This window comes from Metopolophium dirhodum, chromosome 1 (genome assembly GCF_019925205.1).
Source record: "Metopolophium dirhodum isolate CAU chromosome 1, ASM1992520v1, whole genome shotgun sequence".
NCBI classification, from domain to species: Eukaryota; Metazoa; Arthropoda; class Insecta; order Hemiptera; family Aphididae; genus Metopolophium; species Metopolophium dirhodum.
The window spans coordinates 29,392,059-29,417,053 of NC_083560.1; the positions used below are offsets into that span (position 1 = coordinate 29,392,059).

General features: G+C 28.1%; 2 protein-coding genes across 3 annotated transcripts; both read left to right on the plus strand.

The window, feature by feature from the left end:
• The first annotated feature begins 13,514 nt into the window (after window positions 1-13,514).
• Window positions 13,515-16,700, plus strand: LOC132936471 (DET1- and DDB1-associated protein 1-like). Its single transcript, XM_061003205.1, has 4 exons — window positions 13,515-13,714; window positions 14,314-14,437; window positions 14,834-14,898; window positions 15,557-16,700. Exons 1-4 carry the CDS (start codon window positions 13,712-13,714, stop codon window positions 15,617-15,619), a joined length of 255 nt encoding a protein of 84 aa, XP_060859188.1. The 5' UTR covers window positions 13,515-13,711; the 3' UTR covers window positions 15,620-16,700.
• A 1,641-nt stretch (window positions 16,701-18,341) lies between these two features.
• Window positions 18,342-22,052, plus strand: LOC132937322 (uncharacterized). 2 transcript variants are annotated; one of them, XM_061004150.1, is made up of 6 exons: window positions 18,342-18,479; window positions 18,547-18,653; window positions 18,824-19,000; window positions 19,486-19,559; window positions 20,480-20,561; window positions 21,793-21,926. In XM_061004150.1, the coding sequence occupies exons 2-5, from the start codon at window positions 18,589-18,591 to the stop codon at window positions 20,512-20,514; spliced, it is 351 nt and encodes a 116-aa protein (XP_060860133.1). In that variant the 5' UTR covers window positions 18,342-18,479; window positions 18,547-18,588; the 3' UTR covers window positions 20,515-20,561; window positions 21,793-21,926. The 2 variants fall into 2 exon arrangements, with proteins under 2 accessions (XP_060860133.1, XP_060860132.1); XM_061004149.1 differs by lacking the exon at window positions 20,480-20,561 and having other exon boundaries at window positions 21,793-22,052.
• Window positions 22,053-24,995: the final 2,943 nt, after the last annotated feature.

Sequence of the window (24,995 nt, forward strand, 5' to 3'; positions counted from 1 at the left end):
ATAACTCGAGTAGTAAGCACAGTTATTAAAATACCGAATAAGGTGTACAACAGACTGTTGTCAACTACAGTTGTATGGACGTCAAACATACACATTATATACGATACAAGATAATCGGTAATCTTCGTATGTTGAGTGTTTCTTCGAAACGCGATCATCGCGTATTTTGGATATTCCAAAAAAAATGTGTAGGTACATGATAACGTATTATATTATGTAATAATCGCCCGCCTCAACCGTCGCCGCATGCTTAGATCATATTATACTATGAATGTAGATACAGCGTATGATTTTGTTGCCTATATTATAGCGACGAGTCACCGAATTAGGTGATCGATTTACGCAAGCACAATACAACTCCTCGCATAATTATAAATAGGTACAATTATAGGTATATGTGGATAAATATGCGAGAAGTCGTGTTACGCATGCGTATATCGACCACCCAATTCGGCGACTCGTCGGCAACATTTTTTTTATTGATTGAATACGCTGTGGCTCCATCCACAGTATATACCCACATTGCTGAAATGCGATGATGGATGACAGAAATAGACTGTTTATCGATTTTTTACTCTATATAATATGTATGATATAATATTATTAGGTACCTAGATATATCGTTATAAGTATGCGTGTTATGTTATGAGCCACTCTTTAGGTTTTTATCTTGTGCCAACTGTCGATTCTCGCAGTCTTGCTATACTTTGACGAATCCGCTCCATAGCCCATTACGAAAATATCGAGTTAAAACAATATTAACATTTAAACAATTTATTTAATTTTCCTTTCCTCGTCTTAAAAAATTGTTTTAATTCAGGTGAAAATTAATTCCACATTGCACACGAGCGGGGCCCTAAAAAATATCTAGAAAATTAAATATAAGTCAATATAGAACAATATAATATAAGTATTATAAGTAACTACCTGTTAATGAACTACGAATTCAAACATTCATTGGTATTTTCGTTGGCGGGTGACAGTTACAATATTATGTCATTGCGTTGATTAATTAGTTTAATAATGTAGGTACACTGGTACAGTACTACAGTAATGATATAACGAGAAAGTGTATTTTATCGTCTTTATTTTCCAGCTGATAGTTAACAAGTTCTACTTAGTGGAATTCAAAAATTAAGTTTAGCGTAAAGCCTAAAGTCGTTCATTTCTCTGAGTGTTAGGAGTTTAAATGTTGATGAAATTTGTTGTTCAAACATAAATAAATAATTTCTCTAAACAATTGTTATTATTTCGTTAAAATAATTAAAAAATATTCCATTATTATTAAAACAATAAATTTCTTTATACTCAATGTAATTTTCGAAATATTTATACTTAGGTACTAATATTAGTAACCATCATAAGCATATGAAATTTCAAATAATTTTTGTTTTTACTCTATTAATGTAGGTAAAAAATGTTGTGCCTGATTAAAAATATAGGAAATGTAACACAAGGTTTATCATAAGTTTTTCTTATAGCAATTTAAAATAAAATTGTTTTAAATAGAAATTTTAAATTGGAAATTTAAACAATAAAATAACGATTTTAGTTATTTAGTTGTTTTGTCACATACATTACAGTGAGTTACTCGATAATGAGATACTATCCAGTACACTCGACAGTCGACAAATTACTGTACAGCATATCGATTACCTAATGTATCCCTTTGTGACCAATTTTGATGAAATTTTTGTGTGTGTTTGAGTGGTTTCCTGGATGATTTAGATTCACAATTAGACTAGGTAGGTCCAAACCGGGAGTTTTAGATTTACGGTGGAAATTTTAGTTTATAAATGGTGTTGATATTGGTTATAGGAGAAATATTATTAGTAGAAATTAGTATTTTATTTGTATATTGGTAGCCATTGGTTAATCGGGAACATCCATCATGTCATACAATTCAATTTTCGCGATCCGACGAAGTCGCATTGCCTACCAGTTTTGCTGAATTGCAATTACTGCAGCGAGTTACACCCAAAGCAGTTGAACAATCACAATTTCTTAAGAGTTGTCATTTTTTACGGACAACGAAGTGTGCGGGATCGGATAGTAATTAGACATATTATCCAAGGCTAGGCAAGTCAACTATTTTTTTTTTAACTCGTTAAGTTAAGTTAATATAGAAAAATGTAAGTTAAGTTTATCCATGTGACTACCACGCTACTACGGGTGTTCGCGCCAAGCAATTAACGCTTATCGCGGGACGCAAGTCTGCGCTACGGCGACATCGTTCCTCCTCTTCCGTCCACTCATCTTCTCTCCATCATGCCGTTATTGAAATGTAAAAACGATTATTATAATTGGATTATTGTTATAATTTTTGATATATCTATTCTCTTTGTGTTTTGTCTTATAAATTATCTGTCGGCCTTTTGCCTCAGATAGTATTATAATATTATCAATAGTAGATTTGTACCTTTTTTGTTTACATTCAGCGGCCAACGGCCTTATTATCATTATTGTTTTTATTCAATTGTTATTATTATTCGTGTTCTTTTTTTGTTCCGTTGTTACAGCGTCCATACTTTTATATATATATTTTTTTTATGATCCGCTCATATAGCGATCTATAATATTGCTATTATAAACAATTTATACTTTGTGATCTGCTAATACAGCGATCCGTGATTTTTATGTGTGGCCGGCTATTAAAGCGAGTACCACAAAATATTCATTTATTTATTGTATATTTTATAGTGCACACGGTTGCTCAATTAGTATTATTTTTATTATTATATTGTATGGTGCTATAAAATATCTGAGCTGCTGAATAAAGATACGCTCTCCAAAAAATCGTAAGTCCTTACTTTTCTTGCTATTCTCGTCGTCATCCTTGGGAGGTCGTTGTTGTCAACGTCGGTGCCGTCAGATTCCGCGCGTAAGTCCGCCAACAACGTAGGTACATACGTTGTGTGAGAGGCTGCCCTAGGTCGTCAGGTCGACTTCATGGTACTACTGCGACCACATCGGTGCCATTAGTAGCTGCCGCATAAGTCCGCCAGCACCGTGCATACGGTGTGTGAGAGGCCGCCCCAGGTCGTCCAGGTCGATGTATGCCAACAGCGTCAATCAGTGGGTCGTCTCAAGACTGCAATAGGGTTAAGGTAGTTGTTAAGAATCATCCCTATTATTGTGAGCTCTGTGGTCATTGCACCAAACCGAATCGGCCACAGAGACCCCCTCTCCATAACTAGCCTGCACCTTCCTCACTCCTTCGATAGTTCCTTTCCGTCGTCGTCGGTGTCGTCGTGGTGCGTAGAATTGCCTACCCACCAAACATTAGGCGAAAGCACATATGGTTGCCTACCTATGACAAGAGTAGGCGATAGGGGTGACATAGGCCAAACTCATTAACCACCTCATAACAAAATCGTTTCTCGGGCATCACCGAGTGGTCCTTCGGGTGTTACGGTCAAATTCTAGGGCGTAAACAACGGGTATTATTTACACCGACGGGCCAAGTTATTACTGTAATTCTATGAATGAATAAAAATATAATAATAAGTAAAAATTTTAATAATGATTAGGTATAGTTTAGGTTATTTGTCTGGGATAGGTACTGAGTATATTATTATATTTTTTTTTTATGTTAATGACACGGTTACCCCTATAACATTTCCGTCTATACAGTGAAACCTCTGAATAGCGGACACTCTCAGTCGCCGAAATTTTGTCCGCTATTTAGAGGTGTCCGCTATTTAGAGGAAAACTTTTTTTTAACAAATAAATAAATTCAATAATTTTATTTTATATTATTTTTACATTAATTGAATACACGATAAAACTAACATTTATGAAAAAAAAACAGTTACCTTCATTTTTATTTTATTTTCACATATTTCCGTTTCTCTTCTCCATTTTCAGCACAAATTTTGTAAAGAGCGTCTTTATTTGCTATAATATCAGCAATTTGTGTTTTACTAACACTAAATTTGTCTGCTAATGCACGAACGCCCATTGTATTTGATGTTCGAAATTCCAGAATGTCTATTTTTTCTTTTAAAGTTAATCGTTTTCTTTTGCTAGCCATAGCGCAATAAAGTTCGTATAAACAATACGTATAATAAATTCGCACTACAATAAACGTTGGCATCACAAACACAACTAAACGCACATAGGGCAATGCATTAGTTATAATACTTCGTTGACGCGATAATATTTCAATGACTGAACGGATAAGATAAGATTTTCATATACAGTATAATAATGTACACATAAGATAACTTAATAATTCAGGTTTTTATTCAGGTATTCCAAAATAATTCTTAATTTATGATAAAAATAACTAATACCAACGTCATAAAAGTGTCCGTTATTTAGAGTGTCCTGTATTTAGAGGTTTTCCTATACATAAATAGTGAAAATGTTCCCGTCCCCGAAAAAACGTCCGCAATTTAGAGGTGTCCATTAAGGGAGGTTTCACTGTAAAATATAGTTATATAATACTTTCTGTGAATATGCAATTTAATAACTTACTATTATTATAAATTATTATTTTCTAAAATATATTTAATATTTCGGGTTTTTTTTTTTTATATAATTAATTTTACAAAATTGAATTTATTTTAAATATTTGGTTTGGGAAAAAATTAACTTAACGTGCCAATAAAATGAATTAATTAAGTTACTGAATAATATGGAGAAAAATGTAACTCGTTAATTAACTTAGAAAAGTAACTTAATTTTTTAACTTAACTTTAACTTAATAACTCGTTAATGCACAGCCTTGGACGTATCCACAATTTATATATTAGTATGTAACTATCACCAATTACTATTTTGTCTAGTTACGTGTCTTTATTTTGTGGTTACCATATATTGAAATAAACACTTGGTAATTAAATGTATTGGGATATAAGCATCTTTAATAAAACACCCTAGCCTAATCCTAACCTAACCTAATCTATAAAATTGTTCTCCCTGCACGGCTGCAGTCGAAACGCATAATATAGATAGCTGAATAGTTTATAATTCATTCTATGGGCCCCATACACAGTTGCACACAGTACACACTGGCATAATATACAATCCACTTCATTAATTTTCTATATTTTTCACCTTGCTATTTTGTTTAATAACAAACCGTGAAGTTATAAAATTATTTATCATATTTTATGCTATTTTAAATTGCTAGACTTCATTTTATTAATATAATTAATAATTACTGTTGATCACTTAGAAAAATGACAAACCGGAGGCAATATTGAATTATGACAAATATGATACATTTTACTGACGACCCAGGGAAAGTCAAAGTCACCTATGTTAAAATATAAACATTTTTTATTTTTTTATATTTTTTTTTAATGCACTACTTACAGAACAACACCTTAAAAAAGTTTTTATATGTCACAAGTTGTAATTGGTATTTAAAACATGGTTTTTAAGCATTCTTAGTAGACTGGTCCAAGTTGTAGCACCCTGTGTTCAACTTGGGACAAAAATAAAAAAGTAAAAAATATACTTAAGTAAAACTAAATTCAATCGAAGAGTAAACCTTTGACACAATAATCAAAAGTGTATCTAATATTTTCATCATTATCAATTGAATCCACATTTGAACTGAAGTCTTAACTTTCAAAATTATTTTCTAAGTCTGGAATAGAACGTTTTCATGTAAATCAGAGCACTCTGAACCTCTTTCATCTTCATTAGATTCTTTGGTTTTATGGGTACCATTTTGAAATTTTCAAAATGTGCTGGTTAGGTGCTGGTTTCTAAAAAAAATATTTAATTTTATTTTAAAAGCAATCATTTTATAGCTAGCAATTGTATATCTACATTATATGAAAAATACCTATACATTTTAGGGCATATGAAAAACAGTGGAGTTTTTAGAGGGGAATGGGTGGGGGCAACAAATTTTTGTGGGAGCTTTTTTTTGAAAACAGATTTACATTGATTTATGAAACAAAACGTTCTATTAATATGAATCTTATCTAATATATAAATGTGAAAATGAAAACCTTTGAGTGATATGTTCTCGGAAACTACTGAACCGATCGTTATGGTTTTTTTTTAAATTGAAAAGCTCATTGCGGAGAAGGTTTAAGGCTTTTGATCGATTCTCTAACTTTAAAAACAAAGGAGTTATCAATTATCATAAATAATGACCAGTTACGTTGACTGGGTGGGTGAGGTTCGCGGTACGGCAACGGACGGCGGCTAGACGTGGCCGCCCAAACTTCCCCTTCCATATTACCGTTGCGCGACGTGATAGTTCATATCGTTATTCGTTGCTAATGGAAAACTATAATTATAATTATTTAATTATTATATTATAACTTAAATCAATACCATAGATTAAATATATAAAATAATATAATCTATGTTAATACAAAAAAAACACAATTTCTCGCATACTATAGTATTATCTAATCAATAATAACTCAAGTCACGAACTAAGATAATATGGACTGGTGGCGACATGATGGGCGGGTGGTAGTGGTGCGGTCATGTTTTAAAACGTAGTTTCCGTAGAGAGGGAAATCTTGCAACCGAAGCGATCGTAGTGTTATTTTCATGAACTACCAAGTATCAACTATAAAAAAATAATCAACTTATTGTGTTCCGTTCGTTCGCCGGTCGGCGGGCGCGCGCCGTGCAGTGGGTTGTATTCTTCTTTGTTATCTATTATTTTTACCTAATATATTCCCTCGTAAATTCGTAAATAATAATATAAATATTAAATCGTGTTTATTATTAATTATTAGTATGAGTTCATGCTAAACGCTAATACCTATACGGCTATAATACAATCTACTTAATAATATACAGTTTTACATATTATATATAAATGATTGTAACCTTATTTATCAAAAAATTTTATTTTAACTGTTATAATATGCCCAGACAGTTTTTCAGTCAGGCCGTTTTGGCCCGGTGCACACTGGGCGCGTCTGGGCGTCTTGCGCTTGAAAGTGGCCGTGGGTACTTGATTCTTGTGCAAGCATGTACAATTTTAACTTATTGTAAGATGTAAAACTTTAATAGAACAGTTAGTGAATCGTGAATGTTTTGACTGTGTATATAACTATTTAATTAAAAAATATTTTTAATTTTTATACGCTGATCAGCAATGTTTCAATAAGAAATCGATAATCTGTGGCTTACAATTTCAAACCATTTTAATATGTTGTATTTATTTAAATAATTTGAAAGAGTGTCAATACTTTCAAATAGATAGCGTTTCAGTCACTAAATTTCTCCCACTACAGAAATACCGTTGAATAACTTGACCGCAAATATTAACACCGTCGCCAGTCCATACTATCTTAGTTCATGCTCAAGTGCATAAAATAATATAATCTATGTTAATACAAAAAAAACACAATTTCTCGCATATTCTATAGAAATTCACCGCATTATAGTGAACGAATGACGGACCGACCGACATTTTAAGAGAAGCTTCGTAAAAGTCGGAACGCTGCTTAATGTTTGTGCATCGACTATCGATGAATTGTCGAATATTCAAGATGCCTGCATTTAAATAGTAAACAGTACTAATAATAAGTAAATTACTAATAATAACTTACTTTTAATTTAATTTAATTTCTATAATTTTTAAATTTTTATTCGTTTCTTTTAATTATTAAAATTTATCACAATGAAAAGGAAAATTAATTTAGGTCGTTCATCGAATATAATAAAACGTCAACGTTTACTTAGATTAAGTCAAAATAACAATGGCTCGCCAGATAAATGCAATATTAACAGCGATAATAATGATGATAATATAAATAATATATCTGTTACCAATAGTGTTGGTAGTATTAATGAAAACAATATTAATAACAACGAAAATTTAGATGAACCACAAGTTCCATGGCGTCGCCGTGAAATGTCGGCATTTACTTATGATAAATTAATAGATTACAAAAATAATTCTCACGTTATCATTGGAAATATGAATTTAAAATGTAATTATTGTCGTGCATTGAAATGGTCCAAAGAGCCTGCAGGTTTTTGTTGTTCAGGAGGAAAAGTTGTTTTGGAAGACATTGCTGATCCACCCGAACCATTAAAAAGTCTCTTAAATTTTTCTCACAATAATTCAAAACATTTTTTTGACATGATACGTGTTTATAATTCGGCTTTTCAAATGACATCGTTTAGTGCAACAGAAATTAGACATAGAACTTTCATGCCAACATTTAAAGTTCAAGGTCAAGTCTATCATTTGGCTGGTTCTTTATTACCCACCGGTACTGAAGAACCAAAGTTTTAAGGCTATATATAAATTAATGTTTGTATGTAGATTAGACCTCTGGGAAGTAGATTGTTGAATTAAAAAGGATTAAATTTGGTTTTATTTTATTCATCGGATTTTAGTACGGTTAGGTTAGGTTAGGATTTTGTATTAATTGATTATATTATTAATCCACCGTAGGTGGAGTTAAGTAAAAACGACAAACATGGTATAACTTTGATACTTTAGAGTTAATTTATACACTTATGTACAAACAGCACGGGGTCCGCGATCTACCGCAGGTAGATTGCCTACCTGATAGTCAGAATTTTTATTCCGGGCAACAGAAAAGTTAAGATATATCTAGAATATCATACATCGAATATTAAATAACTCATTGAACAGTTTGTACATTTAACGGGCAACAAAGTGCACGGGATCAGCTAGTATAATATAAAGCTATTCTAAATAGCTATTCTGTGCAATAATTTTCACATCTGATAATACGCATTTGTCACCGAATACCAAAACCTATTTTTCTGTGTCTAAACTAAACATTTCTTGTGGGCTATGGATGTGTGGACGTATGGATTTGTGGCCTATGGTGTAAGTAACATCGTACTGTCAGTACAAGAGGACTGTACCTGTATCAAAAATGGTAAATTGTACAGGAGAGCGTTTTTACTATTTAATAGCTTTTAGACTACAGTAATTTATAAGTTATTTGCAGGGACATATAAAAATAACAAATTATTTTCGAACATTTCTTGCAAGTTTGGTGATATACTATTTTTGTCAACTTAAAGTTAGTAGAAATTCCTAGTATTTATTTATAAAAACAATAAATATTTTGATATAAGACCTAATTGCATTGATCATTTTATTGTTTGACTGTTTAATATTTATCTACGTACTTTTCTGATATTAAATAATTACTGATGACAATAATATTATTATTATATGTATTATATATATACTATTAACTAATAAAAATATAAAATAGGTTGGTATAGTGGATACCGCGAGTCATATTTAAAATATAATATTTTTGTTTGCTAGTTTGCTAGTCATATATACAATGTTACGATATACGTATTATATGCCAGTATACTTACTATATGCCATACTTCCATAAACATTCCGCAAATAATTGAATTCAAGATTTTATGCAACCAACCCTGAATATAAAAGTATATCTTTTATAGTTTTAGTGTTAAGTGGATTCGAAATGGTGATTTTCTGTTTTTGTCTAACACATATGCGAAATAGGATTTTAGACTGGTTCATTGTCAAACATACCAATTGATCTAATGAAGCGATAATAATTCTAAAAATAGATTTGAATTTGTCTTCAAGGCTCCTTGAAATCGACTTTTCCAAAATTTTGATTTTTTGATTTTAACTTTTCCAAAAATTAAAATACGACAATTTTTAAATACTTTTTTTTAATATGACATTTTTAAGAATTTGGGGGATAAAATCAAAAATGTTTTTAGAATTCTTACCGCTTCATTAGATCAATTGGTATAAAAAGGCCAAATTAATTGTTACTACGGTGTATTATTACCAACATTATTTTCACTCAAACACCGGCTTGAATCGTTAAAAGAAAAACAATTAAGGCATTTGTCTTCTATGATATCTCCATTAATATTATCCTTGTCTAATAGATTTGATTCTTTTTTAAATTTAACACCTGAAGCTAATTATGCTATTTTAGATACATGTTTTTACCTTAAATTTAAATTATGTTGGCTCCCAGAAATAACAACTGATCGAGAGAAAAAAAGAATTCAACATTTTTGTATTAATAAAATTGATTGTAGTGCAAAACAAAGTAGTTCAGAAATTGAATCTCATTCAGATGCAGAGTCAGAGTCAGAATCTTTTATTATTTTTTCTTCTGAACCAGACCAGTTCAGACAACAGTCAAGTAACGAGCTTGAATTTATAAATTTTTTAAATGATAAAAATAAATTACTTAGGTAGTTGTTTAGATAATTATCCAAAAATAAAAAAATAATTTATAAAATATAATACAAGCCTAACCTCTTCAGCAGCTGTTGAATGACTATTTTCTTTTGCTGGGCTTATTCATTCTCCATGTAGATCTAGTATGTCAGATGATACTTTCAAAAAATTAGTCTCTTTAAAAGGTAACCAGGCATTTATTTCAAAACGTGGGATATAAATAATATAATTAAATATTTATATAAATCACCTACATTTAAACATTCATTAAATAATAAGTAAACATTGCTAATTTATAAATATATTTATTTTTTTTATAACGTTTTCTTATTGTGTACGTAATTTTTTTTATAGACTGTAAATCTTTTTACCTATTATTTTGTTTGTCTATTATTAGAATTATTTTTTTAAGCGTATCTAATGTTCTTTGAAATTATATTGTTAACTATATAAACTATATTTTTTATTATAATGATCAATGCATACCATATTATTATACATTTATAAGCTATAATATAATATAAATAATATATGATAAAATTGTATCCAAGGTAAATTAAGAAATTAATAAAAATAAATAAATATATTAAGTATCTTGTATCTTACAGGTATCTCGTTGTATCTTGTATCTAGTATCTTTAAAAATATTATAGTATCTTGTATCTTGTATTTAGATACTAGTCATAAATGCAAGCCTGGACAAGTTAATGATAATTTTTAACTGAGTTAAGTTAAGTTTATAGAATACATTTTGAAAAGTTTAAAATTAATAGTTAATCTAATTTTTTTTTTAACTCAGTTAAGTTAAAAGTTATGTGGAAACTTTCAATTAACTTATTAATTTAAGTTAGGTCAATAATTTTTAGATTCTGAGTGAAACGATGAATGTATTGATTTTACAATGATGTGTGTTTTTTTTTTTATTTTTTTTTTTTTATTTTTTTATTTTTGTGTCTGTGTACACGATAAGTAGTCGAAATAATGCTTCGATTTTCGACTTCAGTATCTTGTTCGATGGGAAAGTGAATAGCGTTGGTGCATTGGGGAGGTCAAAATTTTAATTTCCCAGTAGTTTTCAAAAGCGATGTGAAAAACAAAAGAAAAATTAAGGAAAAACGGGAATTTTTACGCAAAATCGATTTTTAACAAAATCGATTTTGGTTATTGGTGTAACTCTAAAACAAATGACCGTAGATGCATGAAATTTTCACTGGTTGTTTATATTTGCATTTTCTATACACAATACAATTTTGAAAATAATTTGACTTTTTTTGAACTGTTTACGGACATTGTCAGTTTTCAGTTTTTTTAAATTTTTTTTCTATAAATATCAATAAAATTTTATTTGTTGGGTAAAAAAGCTTGAAAATTTAATAGAAGGCTCCTAGGTTATTGTTTCAAAGGCAGATGAAAAAAATTAAAAATCCTTAGTCACAGTTTTTTTTTATACACGTTTAAAGTTCAAATTTTGACAAAATACGGAAAAATCACGAAAAATAGCAAATTATTTTGATGAGAATTCATAAAAATTTTTCTTTTTAAATCTAAGATTTGAAAATGTAATATAAGATTACTCATAAGTTTGTCTACCTTTATCAAAAAAAAAATGTCTAGAAGAAACTTAATTTAAATTTTTATGAGCGTCTGAAATTTATATTTTTACAACATTTGATATTTACTCGATTTCTCATGTAACAATTTTCTTATTTTATTGTAATTAAAAAACGAATGACTGTAGATACTTGAAAATTTCACTGAATATTTATATTAGCATTTTCTATACACCATAAAATGTTGAAAATATTTTGACTCTTTTTGAGCTGTCTACGGACATTGTCAGTTTTCAATTTTTTTAGTTTTTTTTTCTATAAATATCAATAAATTTTTATTTGTTGGGTAAAAAAGCGTGAAAATTTAATATAAGGCTCCTGATATATCGTTCTAATAGCAGTTAAAAAATATTAAAAATACATATGCACAATTTTTTTTTATAAGCATTTAAAGTTCAAATTTTGACGACATTTATCAAATTTATAATTTATTAATTATTTTGTGGCTAAGGATTGAAAATTTAAAACAAGGCTCCACGTTAATAGGTTATATATAAATTACTTTATTCACAATAATATCATTAAATATATTTGGTAAAATCATAGGCTGACTGACCGTTTTCGCTCAGAATCGTTTTTCTTATACAATGATATTATATCATTGAATTCAAATTTAACACCATCCATTCAGTGACCCACTTGTAACCTACTGTACAGCAGAGCGACATCCACTTATCCACCTTTTTTTCTATGAATATCAATAAAACTTTATTTGTTGGGTAAAAAAGCTTGAAAATGTAATGCAAGGCTCCTACGACATTGTTACAATGACATTTGAAAATTATTATAAATCCTTAGTCACAGTTTTTTTTATAAGCATTTAAAGTTCAAATATTGACAAAATACGGAAAAATCACGAAAATGATCTAATTATTTTTAGTTGAGAATTCATAAAAATATTTCTTTTTGAATCTAAGATTTGAAAATGTAGTATATGATTCCTCATAAGTTTGTCTATTATCAAAAAAAATAAAATGTCTACAAACAAATCAAATTAAATTTTTATGAGCGTTTGAAGTTCATATTTTTACAAGATTGGATATTCACTCGATTTCTCATGTATAGCGATTTTATTATAATAAATTTTAAAAAATGAATAACTGTAGTAAATGCTGTTTACGGCATTGTTAGTATTCAATTGTTTTGGTTTTTTTTCCTATAATTATCAATAAAATATTATTTGTTAGGTATAAAAGCATGGAAATTTAATACATGTATCCTGAAAAATATGTTCAAATTCATTTTTAAATTATTGAGGAACGAACAATCATTGTTCTTTATTTAGGAACGAGAAACGATATTTAGTTCCTTTTTGTCAAGATGAACGTGAAGTAATTACTTTTTTAAATGTACTATCCAAGCACTGATTGGGACGCAGTTCGTGGGTTCCGATACACAATAAAATCGAGCCTATTCTCTCGGCACGCTCAGCTCCGATCCGTATCATTACCGTCCACCCCCACCATCGACGTATTTCAAACTTTCGTTCGTTCTCGTTCACTCAACATTAACCCTCACCGAACAATACAACATAGTCGCAACGCGTAAAAACATCGTCCCGTGTGGTGGGGCTGATGAAGAAAATGAGTCCGAACACAATTTACCGGAACCGCGGTAACGCTATGCAACCGCTATACGCCAGCTCGCTGGTACACCTACCTCCAAACAATCAACTGTGCATGTAAACAAACTACAATGCTTTCATATTTTTTATTATCAATATGTTTATGGTTTAGTAATCATTAGTGTTAACTAGGTATTAATTTATAATTGCCTACGCGACAACACGACTACCGGTGACAGGGACCACGTTAATATCCAGTTATCCATCACTCATCAGTTATCATCTACCTGCTGCAGACCGACTAAAATTCCGATATTCTAGAACGGTTTCCACACACACTTTTCCTCGCACCTTTTCGACTACCTAGCGTCCGATATGGTGAGTACAAAATACCATACCTCACACAATAAACAAAATATGGTGCGCACGTTTCGTTAAAGGTCGTATTACATTCTGTTGTAGCAATTCTCAATCGGGGATTGTTTTAAGAGAATTGTAGACAAAATCTGAACATACAGCGCATCAAACTATGGTATATTTGTCATATAATAAGAAATAATTAAATTGGTAGATTAGGTTATGTTAGGTTAGGTAAAATATAAAAATAATAATGTCACATTTGAATATTTTGATAATAGTTCAATCACACCGACCAGATTGTTGTCGAATATGTGAGTGTTACGGACTACAATGTATTAATATCTATTTAACATAAGAACTTGACATTTGGGATTGTGGTTGCTATAATGCTCTAGATGTACTTGGAAATTGCTTATAACGCCACTGCAGTGTTGTAATTCATAATTAATACTTTTAAATATAAATGTATACATAACCCATTTAGCTATTAGTTTTACAAAGCACTTGGAATTTATTATTCTTTAAATACTTACTTGTAATAAACGATACAGAATCACTTTTTGTTTCTAATCTACCAAAGAAAAAACAATATTTAATTATACTTTTATTTATTTCAGTCTATAGCCGAATTCTTAGATGGCTTACCATCCTATGACAAACGCAATTTTTCCAGATTCATTTCAAAAAGTTGTGAAAAGTTCCCAGTTTTTATAACAACAAAAGAAATAGTTCCTGAACAAAGTTTGTAGTAGTTCTATTATTTTATAATACATTATACTTTGTTCTAAAAGAGAAGCTACTGTAGCAAGTGCCTATGTGTGGACTTAATTTACACGAGTCTTCTATTCTTGAATAGAGTTGGTATCATTGTTACAATATCATAGTGTAATTATAATACCAAATATTAAAATAAAAACTAATACATTATATATTTTTCATTTTACACTGTTTTTCAAATACTTATCTACTCAAAATGAATGTGTATATTACAAAATGCATTCAGAACTGTTAATTTTAACTTAATTTGTATACATTATAGATGAAAAACATGATAATTACTGTAATACCTGTTTGTTCATTTAATATAAGTATAGTGTTTTTATTTTAAAATTAAAATTATATTATTTTTAATTTCAGTTATTATGAATATCAATTCAATGTATGCACCAGTTCCGTATTTAAATATAGAATGGGATAGAAAGGTAAAATAAATGCATAATTCAAAAAACCTGTTTAAAATACTAAACCTTCATACTAGCTGGTTTTTAAATAAAGATCTTATTTTAACATACCTATACCTATAATTTAATACATTTATAAAATTAAAAAAAAAAAATATCTTCTGTTCTTACATTAAATTGGATATTAGAATTGATAAAATATTCAAACAGTAAGACTTATTATATAATGAATATTTTATACCGGGTAATCCATTTAATGTAATACTCTAGTTATTTAAGAAACTGAACATTTTTAAAAATATTTTTCCCATAATTGTCATTAAAACCAAGCATTTTTCAAAAAAAAACTTTTTTATATATTCTTTATTAATTTTTTAAATTTTTTTCATGAATTTTCAATTTCTTATTGTAAAACAGAATACATTTTGCGGTTCATTGGTGTATAAAATCTTTACTGTATACATTACTGTGTTCCAGATAGCCATGTATATTTATACATGTAATGTTTATTTTTTTTTTTTAACTTTTATATGCCTTTTTGTTCTTACTAATTATACATAAAACGTACCAAGCTTGTCCTTTTTATCTTTTTTTATCTTATATATCCATTTTTATATAATTATTAATTATAGTTAAATCTAATATTATTTACACTAATATTTCTACAATTATATTCTAGAAAAGGGTATTGACTGAAACAAGTGAAGGATCGGCTCAACATCTAGAAAACATCTTTGAGTAGATAATATAGATACTGTAAAACATATTGCGGTAAAATAATTCCAATGCTAACACTTTTAATGTTTTTTGACTTAAACTCCTGATTTGACTGTTTTTTTTTTTTTTTAGAAATACAATTTGTTAATTTAACGATGTATTTATAATCTTTAGACCAGTGGTTTTCAAACTTTTATTAAACACGGCACACAGCACACTTCAAATTTATTCACAGCACATCAACTTTTTATATGCACTAAATAATTACATGACCAAAATTGATTTGAATTATAATTGTACATATTTAATTAGAAATATGTGCCTGATGGGCTAACAACTTTTAATTAAATTTGTTTTTATAATTTTATTCTTGGACTAGTAATAATATTATAAAATATTTTATACCAAAAATATTGCTGTATGCCCTTTACAATAATATACTTAATTAATAGTTTTACATTACAATAGGCCACTATTGTAAAAGTATGTGTAAAACATACAATTTATAGTGTTCAATATTTTTTTATAAAACAAAATATTATTAATTTCCAATTATTTTGACAAGTCATATAAGTTTATTATAATTATAATTTATAAGCTCAATATCAATTAAATATATTAAGTTAAACTAAATGATTACAATATGTTTATTTTGATTATAGTGTTAACAATTAATCAATTAATGATTTGGGTAAAGTAAATTGTACACAATGCCTATATTTTATACTTGTATATATATATATAATTATTATTAATTATAATCATATGCTATTTAAATATAAATAAACAGAGCAATACATACCAAATGGCATTGCAACGCTTTTATTGTTGGTTCAGTATAAACCGTCAGTATGACGCTTCATTCTTTGTACTCATATCAATTGTCAGTAATCAGTATAGCATGTTTAATGTTAAATAAAATTCTATGTAAACTATACTAATGTTTTTATTTATTTTTAATATCTTATCCACATTTGTTGTGTTATAAACATAAATTATTAAAAGAAAAAATGGTTTTGATCATTTTTAAACAATTACCCCGTATATAATCTAGTGATTTATCTAGCTGTAACTAGACTTCTGAACTGAACCGTGAACCTTCAACGCTTGAGCTAGTAGCATATCATAATTTGAAATCTCTTATCAGTTATCATTTTATCAATACTACATAGAAATATAGAATTAATATTAATTTATTGCGATTTTAGAGAATCTATCCTTATTATTATTTATTATTACTTTTTAATATGAATATGTTTACAAATAAAATATAATAATTGATTTTACAAATGTAATCTTATAATATATTATTATATATTTATTGTGGTAGCAGAGCATTTGAATACATAAATTTATGTGTATTGGTGTTTTACTGTTTTGATAATAGAGGGTTTTTTTGTAGCAGAGGAATTCATTTTTATTTTTTTCCTGTAATACTTTTATAATATACTATATAGCCAAACTTAATGTCACGCGGATATTCAAGTGAGCATGCAATGGATAATAGTATACTGGATCCGAAAGATTGCCAATCTATATATTTTTGTATTTACATAAATAATGATTCTTCAAATACAGAATTGTTTTGTTATTAGGATAAATTAAATATTACACATGAGTAAAATGTTTCAAGTATAGCACATAATAAAATATTTTATTATTTTATGTAAGATTTTTGTTTTGTATTTTCTTGACCTTTTATTTCCTTTCTAGATAATCAAAGAATAAAAAAAATATATTTAAATTATGAATAAAAATTAGGCGTTATATTATTTTTCAAAAAACATATTGTCACTGTTTACATAAAAAATTATGAATAGTATTACCTAATACAAATATATATCTGTGGAAATAAATAATAGCTCATTTTTAATTTGTCATGGTAATCCTAAACATTTTATTACATACAATATTTTTATTGGATCTAGTATTTATCTTTTATGTACAATACTAAAATGATAAATTAAAAATGCTTCAGACAATATCCAGTGAAACTGAATTCAAAAAATGTTTTTATTGAAATGATGAATGATACTGAAACTAAAGACTTTGGAATATATTTTATAACAAATGTATGCCGCAAATAGAGCAACATTATGGGCATATTGTTAAGGTTGAAAAGGACTGGGAATAAATTGCAATATGCATCTGGAATTAATTCATAAAACTATTTATAATAATAAAATAATAAACTATTATCAATAAACAACAATTAAAACTATTTTATACTTTCTAGGGACATTATACTATATCTCGTTTATACATTTTAATTTATGAAATCTAAAGACTGATTATTATTATTATTACTCAATTATTTTTTATGTATTACATTACAATTGAAAGAATTCTTAATATTTTTATTATAATTTGTATTTATATTAGCTTTAGTAAATAATATGATAATTTATTATTTACTTTTCAGTTCTTTTTTTAAAGCATTCAATCTTTTGTAATTATTAGGAGTTGTTAGTTCGGGTTTCCTTTCATCATATTTAGTTTCAATTTTTTCCTATAACACAAAAACTTAATAATTGAAAATATTACTTAATAATACTTATATAAATAATATAAGATATTACCTGATACAAAATATCTGATTATGCCATATCAATGAAATTATTAAATACTTGTATAGATAACATGATAACTGATAAGAGTTTTCAATTTATGATATGTTACTAGCGCATGCACAGACTGAAGGTTCACTGTTCTGTGTTTAAACCATAGATAATACATTATGTATTATCTATGGTTTAAACGCCATGTTCACGATAACTGCTATCTAGTATATATTATCATGATGACGGCGTTGTTCATTATATTCTCTCAGTTTTAGAATAGTTTTCTCAGTGAACTACCAGGGTCAGTGAACAACAATATTAATTGTAAGTTGCTCACCCAATATTTAAGGTTTTACATTAGTATTTATTAATTTTGCTGAATTATTTATAGTCTTGGTTTCTATTGGTGATTACAATATTATACGTTACAATAATGGATCGAACTGTTCAAAACAATACAGCTCAAGAAAAAAGGCAACAACTAAAATCATTAAAAAGGTATATTGTTAATAACACGGTTTACTTTGTTTTATTTTTGTGTTTGTAATCATTCATAATTTTTAGGTCTGATTTAGTATTGCAATATTCTTCCAGGCATACCCTTTGATTTATAATGCCTCCGTTCTTTACACTTACCTAACTTTTATTTAATATAATTTTTTTTATAGATTTACACAATATGGTAATGACATTAAGGAAATGGCTGATTTTTATTTTAAGTCTAGAAGAATCGCAGACGATGATTCAGAACTCATGATTGACTTGGATCAAATAGACTATTATTTACTAATGGATGATGGTGAAAAACTTTTGGAAGATGTCTTAGCTCCACAAGATTCTGATAGGTATAATTTAACATTTACTTTTTATTTATAATTTAAATTACCTTACCAAAAACAAAATCAGTAATTTGTTTTGTATGTAACAGTAGTATATATGATACTACCTATACTTTGTTCTCCAAGAGAACACGCCGGTTCTGCGCATGCAGACTGACGGCTGCTTGCTCGATGAGGTTCTATTTATCCCTCCAAAATGCCTGGTCGTCGCGACGACAATAGGCGTCCGATGCCATTGCTAGCGACTCCTGTCGGCAGTCGTTTCCTGCCACCGGCAGCTATGGGTGGATGTTGTGAGAGGATGCGCAGAACAAACCGATTTTCATCGGGCCGCGGCGTTTTCTCTCGGCGAACAGAGTATAGGTATAATGTCAATATATAATAATGTCAAAATTATTAGTGAAAAAATTTGATATTAATTAAGGATTATAGTTTTTGAATAACATTTAATGTATTTGAATATGAATTAAATTTATCCTTCACAAATTTAGAGAAAATCTGTTACAACAATATTATAAAGAAGACGCAGCTAAAGCTTTGGAAGCAATTAAAATTGAAATGCAAGGTAATTATTAAATGATTTAAGAGGATGCTACACCCTCATATGCTTATATGTTGTCTCCGTCTTACAAATATACACCATAGCAAAAACTGTGTTGCTCGGGATTGATTTGTGTTTTTCAAACTTGAATAACATTTTTTCTTAGTTCCGATATCGAACAAATAAAAACGATATTTCATAGCCAAATTTCATTTCTTAGTTATGACTTAAGTTTTCTCTGTTCTTTCCATCGCAAAGCAGTTTTTGCTATGTATTGCATGCAGGTTTAGCGTCTTATTAAAATTTAATGCTTTGGTAAAAATAATTGTATAGTTTACTGAGCATTAATTTATACTTCATTTTGCCCAATTTTATTAAGCAAAAACAAATAGAATAATTTACTATAAAACAAAAAAAATGTATATTGGATGAATACTATAACTTACCTTTGTGTATATATAAATTAAAACTTATATAGAGGATAAACTAGAATTTTTTTCACTTTTGTTCTCTTATTGATAACAGAAAATTAAATTTTTGGTTAGTCAATTGGCCGTGCTCAATGCTCTCTCTCTCTCTCCCTCTCTCTCTCTCTCTCTCTCTCTCTATCTCTCTCTCTATCCTAACTGAATATTTAATATTCCTTCGGATTTAACTGTACATTTAAAATATATTTGTTCAACAATAAGCTAACTGTTTCAAATAGAAAAGGAGTGTAAAATCATTAAAATTTTACATTTAAAAAAGTACTAAAATGTGTGCATGTACTTATAAATGGTTAATATACTTATGATTAAATATTTATAAAAAAATAAGTAATGAAGATTAGTCTGCTTGAATCTGGATTTTTCTTAATTGATCCGAGTCCTTATTGTTAGTTATCACATTCTTTTTTAAAATTAATTATTATATTTTTTCTACATCTATTTTTAATATTTTTCCAGCTGCAAAAGAAAGTGAAAAAGAAATTGGCATCTAAAAATAAAGCAGACAGTGATGATAATGATAATAATGAGTCTAAAAAAGGTAATGAATTCTTAAATCTATTTAAACTTTTATATATTTTGAAGACTGGTTATGCATGCATCACATTCTAACATAACTATGTATGACTTTTTATACACTTGCTAAGAGAAGTGGTTTAAATTTTAAAAGTAACACACAGCGTACAGCACCTCTATACTCAACAATACTCGCACATTAACAATGTTATTTGTCAGTAGTTTTGATAAAATTGTGAAACAACAATTGTTAGTGAGCATCTTTTTTAAAAAAAATCTATCAATTTATTTTGATAGAATCAACTTTACTCAGATTTGTTTTTAAAACTACATAATTTCAATTATTATTATGAAAATTTAAGTCACTTACTAGTGACTGATTGAGGGTTAGTGACTGATTGATATTACTTAGGGTTGCCATAATTTTTTTGTACTTAAACCGTGACAAACATTTTGTATATTATAATATTTATGAAAAATGTATACCACTCCTCCTCGATCAACCATTTTTAACACATTATTTTTTCATTACTAGAATTAACACTCACAATGGTCAGCACTCTACAACATAAGTTTGTACTGCAAAAACTAACTCAACGTTACAAATCAAAATGAATAACCAACAAAATTGTTAATTAACGATAATTGATTACAATAATTGTAGAGAGGGAGTAGGAAAACAAAGAAAATATTCAATAATAATTGTTACCACTTAGTAGAAAAACAATTTTAAAATAGATTTTGTCGGTCAATCAAATATTCATTATTATTTATCAAAAATATATAGTATTTCTAATAGAAATGTTTAGTAAAAGACAAAATGACAAAATGGTAGTATAAATTACTGAAGTTTGATACCTGATCAATGGGCTGTCCCGAAACATTATATTATCGGAACAACTGGATGCTATATTCAAAACCGAGACGAATGACAACTCTAATCTCACTATAAATTTACTAAATATATATAAATTTCTAGATTTCAAATAGGTCACCAACTAGTAGTTAAATATAAATATATCATGATTTAACCTCCCCTGACTCCTAACAATATTTTCTCTCCTTAAATTATTCGATAAATAAAAGATAAAAATAATATACAAATAGTATATTATTATTATCAATCATCTATATAACTACTATTATTATTATTTATTATAATTAAATAAAAACATTTTAATAATACAGTAAATTTCTTTATTATTTATGAATTTTTAATAAATGATTAAATAATTCATTTTTTTCTTATATTACAGGTGATTTTAAAAAGAACAATTTAGACAGCGATGTTTCTGATGATGATAAAGAACGTGTAGCTACAGCTAACAATAAACTTGGTAATAATGATACAGTCGAAAGTTACAAAGAAAAAAATGATGAAGAAGATTATACCAAGGGCAAAAGGGCAAAGAATCATCTCAATTTGAATCTGATCTCAATTTTAAAAGTGCTCTTTCTGAAGCCACTAAAAGACGTAGAGCGAAAGCTTTAGAAAATAACGATAAAGAAAAATATTTCTCACTAAAATGTTTAAAAATAATTTTATAAAAAATTATATAATTTCATATTTGATATTATAAGATTATTGAATATTTATGTTATCTATTTAACTATACATCCCACAAAACATACCAATAATCAGTGTTCGGAACGTTCACTAAAAGATTGAATTCGTTCACATTCTGTGCTTAAAAAAGGAACTCATTCAACTTGACATTCATTAATTTTCAATTTTATTTTTAAATACTAATACAACATTGTGGTAATCATAATATTATTGTTGTTTTATGTCGAACCGGGAACACTAGAATTGCACTATTTTATTTTTATTATTCCTAATCAAATAAATTTAATAGGAATATAATATTAGAAAAATTGTATTATATAACATAATTATTCAATATTTATTAGTCTATATAATACATATTTATAAATTAATGTATGTCTTTGTGTGTGTCCATATATCCATGGCAACCATTTATATATTATTTTGAGATTTCTGATGGAATTTTTTGTATATAAATGGTTGCCATGGTAATATGTAAAACACATTATTCATATAGAGTTGCATTTTTAATGGGCAACAAAATGCACGGATTCAGTTATTTTTATATGTATAGTTAGATTAGACCTCTGAGCAGAAGATAGGCTTTTTTAAAAAGGAAGAGGACCAACCAGTCCAATCCCGGAAGTTGCTAGTACAGTGATTTTGTTTTTGAATGTTTGCCATGGGGTTTGAAGCTATTATAATAATTATTATTGATTGCTGGGCAACAAAGTGCACGGGGTCAGCTAGTAGTAAATAAATTTGAATGTCTTAGAAATCGTTCAAATTCATTAAATATATAAACTTTGTTTATATTCTAGTTTAAAAAAAATACAGGTGACGCTCACGTATCGTTAACCAAAATATATGAACATGCACTCGTGAATGTAGGATTAGTGATACTTTCATCAGGAAAGTAAAACAATAACAAAAAAACCTAGAAATTATATTTTTCAGATAATAACAATTTAAGTAATACTTATTATCTGGAAATCTAATTTAAGAATATGTTTTTCACAGGCAATATAAAACTCGGGAACTATTAAAATCAGGAAAATAAAAATAGGGAAAATATTTTTCACAACAAACAATTAAAAGGAACATTCATTTATATTCCTATCAGAATCAGGGAAGTATAAAACAGCAACAAACAAACTTAGGAATGATATTTTTCCGATATTAACAACTTCAGTAATACTTATTATCTGGAAATCTAATTTAAGAATACGTTTTTCACAGGAAATATAAAACTGCAACTATTAAAATCAGGAAAATATTTTTTCAGAACCAACAATTTAATGATACAATTACCTAACCTAATCTAACCCACATAATACATTTGCATACATATTAGTTAATATATCATAATATTATATTGTGTAAAATTACATATAATGTTCAACACTTGAACAACCTTTCTGAAAATAATAAGCTCAAAATTAATAATAGTGGAAGTACTTACTAACAGTTGCAATACCCACACAGAAAACTATGTTTTAATATTCTGTTATCAAGAACAAATTACCCAATTAACATTATTTCATAAAAAAAATAATAGGTAGGTGATATAATACAAATCAAAACGTTCTATAGTAGTAGGTATATAATTACCGCTAGAAATATACAGCTCTGAAGGCTTAAGAATTGAGGCTGACAACAGATCTAGGACTGCATTTATTTAAACTTAATACGCTGTGTCTCTGACCTCTGTTATTACGTACTACAGCAAGGATATTATGTATCCATGTGAAACATGTCAAGATTTTTAAACTTATATTTTTTGAATTCTATAGTTATTTTAAATTGAAAAATTATATTTATTTCATATTTGATATTATAAGATTATTGAATATTTATGTTATCTATTTAACTATACATCCCACAAAACATACCAATATGATGTACATACGTTAATTTGTTTTAAAGTTACACCAAAAACCAAAATCGATTTTGTGGAAAACCGATTTTCTGTAAAAATGCCCGTTTTTAAAGAAACAATTGTTCCTGTAATTTTAATTTTCTTCAACTGCCATTGTAAAAAATATATTTTGAGCCTTGTATTACATTTTCAAGATTTTTGACCCACTAAGAATAAATTGTATTAACATTTATAGAAAATGTTTTAATTAGGTACCGTAATATCGACCCTGTAAACATGTCAAGGTTTACGAGACATCAAACTTGGGTCTATAATATGTCTAGTATCTATAAAGATCTATTTGAATATTTATTTTTATTAGACCTCTAAAACAATGATTTGTTCAATTATTGTAAAAAAATAGTATGTATATTATATGTAGGTACATTGCACAATTTAGATGTATTATACATTATAGTAGTGGCCAGAGTGGCTGCGTATCACACTATCACTAAAAAAAAAGGTACAATTTTTTATCAACATTATAAATACTAAATTATAACCGCTCAAATTTTAAAGCAGCCTTTGTAAGTAGCATTGTAACTAGCTCAACAACAACTATAACTGGTCGTTTGTATGTTTATTTTAGATTCTGACCGAAGCGAATGTCTTGATTTAAAATGATTTGTGTGTTTTATTTTTATTTTAATTTTTTAATTTTTTTTTTGTGTCTGTCATCACCTTTTAGGACAGTAAAAGTGCTTGGATTTTCTTCAACAGTAAGTTTTCTGATACTTCGGTGAGTCAAAAGTAAAAATTTCCCAGTAGTTTACAAACGCGACGTGAAAAACAAAAGAAAAATTATATAAAACGGGAATTTTTACGCAAAATCTGTTTTCGAGATTATAATCGATTTTGGTTTTTGGTGCAACTCTAAAACAAATGACCGTAGGTACATAAAATTTTGACTGAATGTTTATATTGGCATTTTCTATACACCATGTTATTTTCCAAATATTTTGACTGATTTTGAGCTGTTTACGGACATTTTAAGT

Bases quoted from the DNA above. Each gene is read 5' to 3' on its own strand.
- LOC132936471 (XM_061003205.1), top strand. The intron at 14,438-14,833 runs GTTTGTAGTAGT...TTTTAATTTCAG, and splicing joins AGAAATAGTTCCTGAACAAA to TTATTATGAATATCAATTCA. The intron at 14,899-15,556 runs GTAAAATAAATG...ATTATATTCTAG, and splicing joins ATATAGAATGGGATAGAAAG to AAAAGGGTATTGACTGAAAC.
- LOC132937322 (XM_061004149.1), top strand. From the start codon at position 18,589: ATGGATCGAACTGTTCAAAACAATACAGCTCAAGAAAAAAGGCAACAA. The intron at 19,001-19,485 runs GTATAATTTAAC...TCACAAATTTAG, and splicing joins GCTCCACAAGATTCTGATAG to AGAAAATCTGTTACAACAAT. The intron at 19,560-21,792 runs GTAATTATTAAA...CTTATATTACAG, and splicing joins AATTAAAATTGAAATGCAAG to GTGATTTTAAAAAGAACAAT.